The sequence below is a fragment of the Seriola aureovittata genome, chromosome 24 (genome assembly GCF_021018895.1).
Source record: "Seriola aureovittata isolate HTS-2021-v1 ecotype China chromosome 24, ASM2101889v1, whole genome shotgun sequence".
Classification (NCBI taxonomy): Eukaryota; Metazoa; Chordata; class Actinopteri; order Carangiformes; family Carangidae; genus Seriola; species Seriola aureovittata.
Genome location: NC_079387.1, coordinates 12,070,582 through 12,077,192, shown reverse-complemented (window position 1 = coordinate 12,077,192; position 6,611 = coordinate 12,070,582). Strand labels below are relative to the sequence as shown.

The 6,611-nt window shown below is 43.7% G+C and overlaps 1 protein-coding gene across 1 annotated transcript; it reads right to left on the bottom strand.

Annotated features, from left to right (window-relative positions):
- Positions 1 to 2,408: 2,408 nt before the first annotated feature.
- On the bottom strand, positions 2,409 to 4,252 carry dph3 (diphthamide biosynthesis 3). Its single transcript, XM_056371026.1, has 3 exons — positions 4,050 to 4,252; positions 3,823 to 3,897; positions 2,409 to 3,660 (listed from the first exon to the last, which is right to left on the bottom strand). The coding sequence occupies exons 1-3, from the start codon at positions 4,155 to 4,157 to the stop codon at positions 3,586 to 3,588; spliced, it is 258 nt and encodes an 85-aa protein (XP_056227001.1). The 5' UTR covers positions 4,158 to 4,252; the 3' UTR covers positions 2,409 to 3,585.
- Between the last annotated feature and the right edge of the window lie 2,359 nt (positions 4,253 to 6,611).

Genomic DNA, 6,611 nt, shown 5'->3' with positions numbered 1-6,611 from the left:
CTCATCACCTGTCAGTCCTCATCCTCCGGGACTGTTGATGGTCTGAGGACTGATGGGGGTCAGCTGGGTCCAGGTCTGATGGTCTGACGCTGGAGGTGCTGACAGCTGTGTCTCTCCAGATGGAGCTCCCTAGGGATCAGAGACATGACGGACGCTTCAGGGAACTCACACAGGGTTGGACGTTTGAGTTGTCGCTCTGCAGGACGATGTGTGGTTTTTATAGAGCAGGGACAAAAACCAGGAACAGGACTGATGTGGGTGTGAAAATCTCAAAACCACCAGAGACTAAGGTTGTAAACATGCACCTGCTCTTCAGACTGAGAGTGACATGGTGATGATGATGATGATGATGATGATGATGAAACACACAGGTGTGTCTGTCCACACATGTCATAACTTCCTGTAAACTATCAGAGTAAAAGAACTGAGGAGCTCAGTTTAATACTGTAACAGACCTGAGATCACACACACACACACACACACACCACACACACACACACACACACACAACACACACACACACACACACACACAACACACACACACACACACACACACACACACACAAACACACACACACACACACACAAACACACACACACACACACACACACACACACACACACACACACACACACACACACAAACAAACACACACAAACAAACACACACACACACACACACCCGATCAGGTTTGATCAGAATCTGCAGTGTGTTAAGCCAGCTGTTGTACAGATGTCACACACACTGTGACGAAGTTGTGTGAGTGAGTGAGTGAGTGAGTGAGTGAGTGAGTGAGTGAGTGAGTGAGTGAGTGAGTGAGTGAGTGTTGCTGCCGCTGACGTGCCCTCAAGCCAAGCAGCTGGCACACATAACAGAGACTTGAGTTTCACATCCTAAGGTTTCACCCTCTGTACAGTGTGTGTGTGTGTGTGTGTGTGTGTGTGTTACAGTATGTGTGTGTGTGTGTTCAGAGGGGGGGTCCAGCTGCTGGCTATGAAACTGTCATGTCTTTTCACACAAACTTGACCAATGAGATTATTTTTACTCTCTGCCTCAAGAACAGGAAGAACACGAACACGAACACACACACACACACACACACACACACTAAAAGTTCAGACCTGATCTCACAGTCAAACCTGGACAGAGACCAGGGACAGTTGTGTCCGCAGGTTTGGGACTGAAGGAGGAAGGAGTTGTGGGAACATTTCTTCTTCTGTGTCTAATAACAGTATAGAGTTTCAGCGTGTTATTGAATCTGTAACCTCAGACAATGACATCATCATCTGACATCACCATCTGACCGTCGTCAAAACATCAGCTTCTTATTTTCTTTCTTCTGGCCCGAGGACAAACTGACAGAAGACGTGGCAGCTGTGATGTGATCCAGATGCGGGAGAGGACACTGATGTCTCCGCCTCGGGATGTTTAAGACATGTGAGCGGAGACGAGCTGATGATGATTTATCCACAGAAGAAGAAACGGTCCCTGGGACATCAGCACGTGGACTTCCTGTCAGGAACAGGAGCTCTGGTTCTGTTGGACCCTGCCGGTCCAGAGGTTTCACTTCAGTCCTGGGTTTGAGCCCTGACCCTCAGGTCCCCTGTCCTGTTCAGTCATCCAAACCTGGGTCCAGCTCAGGTGAACTGATTCATTTATTTAATCAATAAATGAATTTACGATAATGAGATAAATTTAATTAGTGAACTCAGAGACTACAGAGGTTTTTCCATCAGACAGTCTCAGCTTCAGAGCGGAGGGAGATACAAGGTTTGGACAGGAACCACACGGGAGCAGCAGGTCTGGTTCTGGTCTGAAGTGGACTCACCGCCTCGTCGCAGCCCAGCTTCATGACCTGCAGGATCCACTTCTGAACATCTGGCCTGCTCCGCTCCCAGATGTTCCTCCTGGACCGCTGTCTGTTCAGGAGTCCATTGACCTGACGGTGGGCGCCGACAACACTCCCACCCACGACCACCTGCCCACCAACAAGTGTTACCATTGATTTTCAGAATAAAAGCCTCAGCCACAGAGTTTGAAGGTCAGGTGGACGACAGCGTGCCTCAAGCCTCATCATCAACATCATCATCATCATCATCATTATCATCAGCTGTGTATCTAAATACAGATGTTTCGTTGGTCATCCAGCTGAGGCGTCGCTCTCACTCTCAGCAGGAAGTGTGAAAACCACCGCAGGCTGATCTGAGAGCAGCTTGACTTCCAGACGACTTTCACTCACTCACAGTCCGAGGTCAAGTTAATGATTATTATTATTAATTATTATTATTATTATTTCATTCGGAGAGGAAGAGTCTCTCAGGTCAAATTAATTATTCATATTAATTATCATTATCATGATTATTCATATTAGTTCAGTCAGAGAGGAAGAGAGTCTGAGGTCAAAATTATTATTAATGTTAATTATTACTATTGTTTATTATTATTTAAAAAATAACATTTGTGACCCATTCGAGCCAATGACGGGGGGGTGTTACAGTTAATTAGCTTCATTAATATTCAAGCTGATTCTTTCAGTAGCTGTTTTATCATCAAAGCTTCAGCAGGTGAGCAGCAGTCAGACAGGTGACAGGTGAGAGCTAGCGTTAGCAGTTAGCTCTGTTTATTATTAATCATATGGTGTCGATCTGTGTCTGAACATCAGCTGTTTCCCAGCAGGACGTCCTCATGTGTCTCTGGTGTGAAATCTGTCCCTGCAGCCAGTCGTCTCACACTTCACCCCAGTTTATTCTAATCATGTAGCTCCAACAGCTGGAAGTCAAGCTAGCTTCAGAGAGAAAGCTCTGCTGCCGCCACAACAGATGGATAGAGAGATCGATATATCGATAGATAGATATAGATCAATGGATAGATGGGTTGCTGGAGCTATACTTTATTTATCCCCTAGGGGGAAATTCCTGTAATGAAATACATGATGAACAGGGATCAGAGCCTTTATGTGACAGAAGCGGTTCTGAGATAAGATGTCTCTTCAGTATCGATCTGATTTTGTTTTTACCTTTAACCCAAAGTAACGACTTTACATCCTCCACTCTCTGACTGCAGCCAGGAGACTCACTGTAAAACTTCCCGCTGCTGGTAAAGGGGGGGGGGGGGGGGGGGGGGGGGGGGATTCTCCATCAGGTCAAACTTTCTTTTTTAATCTGCCTGTTAAAAACCTGGAGACAAACACACAGTATGAACCCACTGATGAAATGTTGGTGGCAGTGAAGAGCCTGATGTTTCCCAGCAGCACCTGAACGCATCATCTTTTCAAAACAATCCATACTACCTCAATGAAACTTTAAGGAGAAAAAAAAAATCTGTGAGTTTGTCATGTTTGTTATCAAGCTGCTAAAACACTTAGGAAGAAGTTTAAATCCGTCTTTCCTCCATTTGTTCAACATAAAAAGTGTCTCTGCATAAATAACTTGCTTAAAGCATCAGTCTGTGGGGGTGGGGGGTCAGGACTGAGCTGGGGGGTCAGGACTGAGCCGGGGGGGTCAGGACTGAGCCGGGGGGGGTCAGGACTGAGCCGGGGGGGTCAGGACTGAGCCGGGGGGGTCAGGACTGAGCCGGGGGGGGTCAGGACTGAGCCAGCTCCAGTCTGCTCTCTGAAGATGACGGAGCTTCGATGATTTCTCCAGATACGAACAAGTCCTGAAACAGAAGAGACACTTCTTTTCAGACAGGCAGGCAGACAGACAGGAGACAATCCAGACTGTCTGTCAGACTGAACTGATTCACTTCGGTCCAGCCCTCATATGTTCGTACTGTACCTGAAGGTAACAGCTGTTCCACCAGGTGTGTCTCTTCACTCACCTTATCGTAGATGACTTTAACAATGAGGGAGCAGCTCGGACACGACGCCACCTCCTCTCCGTTCTCCAGGTCCTCCTTTAAACCGACACACAGACCCGTGAACATGTTTCCTAATGTCTCCTGGTCCTTCACTCACACTCAGCTCGATGTGTTAATACCAGCGACCTGCAGACTCACCGGAACAACATCAAAGTTAGCTGTTAGCCGTTAGCTTGCAGGAAACTTACTTTAGTGATGGCGAATCTGTCTCCGCAGGGACAAGGGAAGTAATATGTCTCCGTGTCCTCGTCATATTCAAAGTCCTCGATCTCGACTTCGTCGTGAAAAACCGACATTTTATCGGAAACGTGAGCTCAGAAAATAACAGAAAGTCTTCATTACTAGCGTGTGCTGAGGCGCGCTGTGATGACGTCACAGCCAGTTGTCTCAGGCCAATGACGTTTTCCTACCTTTTTTTCCCCGCAGAACTTTACAACAAAAACACGAGGCGGTGAACAGACAACCAACGACTTAAAACACAATAAATGAATAAATGAATAAATGAATAAATAACAGTTTGAAGCCGTGTCTCCAGCTCTGCTTAAAGTGCCCGGTCGTGTCCACCAGGGGGCGCCATCAGACAGAAGACAGTGTCTGTCCCACACTAAAACCCAGAAAGTTCTGCAGAGATGGAAACAGACTGAGTTAGTTCATGGACTTTATTTCATTGTTTGGTTATTTCCATTCAAGTATGGTTTATATTAATTCACTACATTTATCCAAAGAGCGACTCATACTCTGTTATTACTGTCAAACTGAACTCCCTTCAAAATGCATAAATGATATACAATCATCCACTGGCAACCTGAACCTGAGAGAATCTATGAATGATCAGTTCTATGAGATACTCTGTAGTGTTAAAGGGATGATATTTACACGAAGGTTCCTGCTGCACTGAAGTTTACTGATGTCCTTCACCTGTAAGTCGCTTTGGAAACAAGCACCTGACAAGTGAATAAATGTAACTTTATCTGGCAGCTACTCTGAGGATCTGAGTAACTAACAGCAACATTAAATATAAATATGATAACATAGAAAACAAAGACAGTGTTGTAGTTTCACACACATCCACTTAAATATAGTCGAAGACAGGACTCCTTAAACTCCAGAGACTCTGAATACAGTTTGGTGTGAAGAACAGAATGAATCTGAGGTTCTTCGTTCAGGATCAGTGTTTGTGACGTCATCATAAATAACAACAGACAGAGGTTTTACTACAACAGGACTTTTATTTAACAGCATGAACCTTTCCAAACGTGGAGAAATAAAGACGTGAGAGTCAGACGCCATCACAGTCACTCACAGGAATATTAACTGCATTATGGTTGTATAAGTGTTGTTGTAGAAACTAGAATATTCTTCAAATATAAACAGGAACTGCTGAGTTTCATTTGGAAAATAAAGCTACTCTTGACTCTCTCACGCGGCTTTTAATTTGAAAAGTATCCCCGTTTACTGTATGAAGCGCCTGCGAGTTAAAGGCTTTCAGTCTGTATGAAGGGAGATATCGGCGGAGGACGCAGTAGACGTGTGTCGCCACACGAGGGCGCCCTCCACCTATTTATGACGAAGTGAAGCGTAGCATCGCGGAACTACAGGGAGTATCTTTAACGTGTCATTTGTAAACTCGCACTGTGTACATCACAGGACACCGTAGTGTAAATGTCTCTTTCCTTAATGTGCCATATAATAAAAAATGTACATCATATCAGCCAGATGGTGTTTCTACAGCCAGAAATGTGGACAGAGGAGAGAGTTTCTGTCTGTAGAAATGTGATAAAGCCGAACGGGAGTCGAACTTTTAGAGTTTATCATTCAAACAGAGGAATAATTTTAATCTTGATCGGTTATTTCCATATGAATAAGACTTAATTTAATTCACTTCATTTCTCTGGCAGTCGTAGTTACTGTTAAATTAAATACAAACAAGATGAAGAAGAAACCACCAGGGAACAAAGACAGTGTTGGACTTTCACATATGTCCAGTTAAATATGGCTGAAGGCAGGACTCATTCATCTCCAGAGTGAGAACATCAGTGTTAATTACAGCAGAGTCATTCTGATTCAATATTCAGTGCATTTGAAAGGATGATCTGAAATTCGGATGGATTAGATATAAGATGAACTCCATTTAAAGATTTGTCATTTCTACGTCCTCTGGCAAAAAGAAAGGAGACCTTGAGACCTACTGTTCAATATCAGAACCATATTAAATATTGAGAGCTGATTAACAGCTGATACACACACTGAACTCACCAGGGATCCTCAGTGATGAGTGGAAGTTCTTAAAATGCTTCCTGCTCACTGTGGATTTATTTCACTGAAGGCTCAAACCTTCAGTCAATAGGAATTTCAATGGAGTTATATACAGTATAAATATATATATATATATATATATATATTATAGTTATGATTTATGTTGATTTGTTTTATGTTTAACTGTATGAAAATGTTTAATGGCATACTGACTGTACTACACAATTCTACTTCTAATAATTACAGGAAACGTGTTGAACTGCGACTTTAACAGACAGGAAGTCACATTAAACTTTATATACTGAGACAGATTCATGATTTCTGATGTTTATATGTTTTGTTTGTTTGTTTGTTTGTTTGTTTATTTATTTGTTTTCTGGGTCCAGAGGTGAAAGGTAACATCATCATCAAAAGACCAAAGAGCTTCAAAGGTTGTTTTCTCAGTGTGAAGATCAGCATCTGGATGTCGTGTCTGAGGTCGTCATGGAAACCAC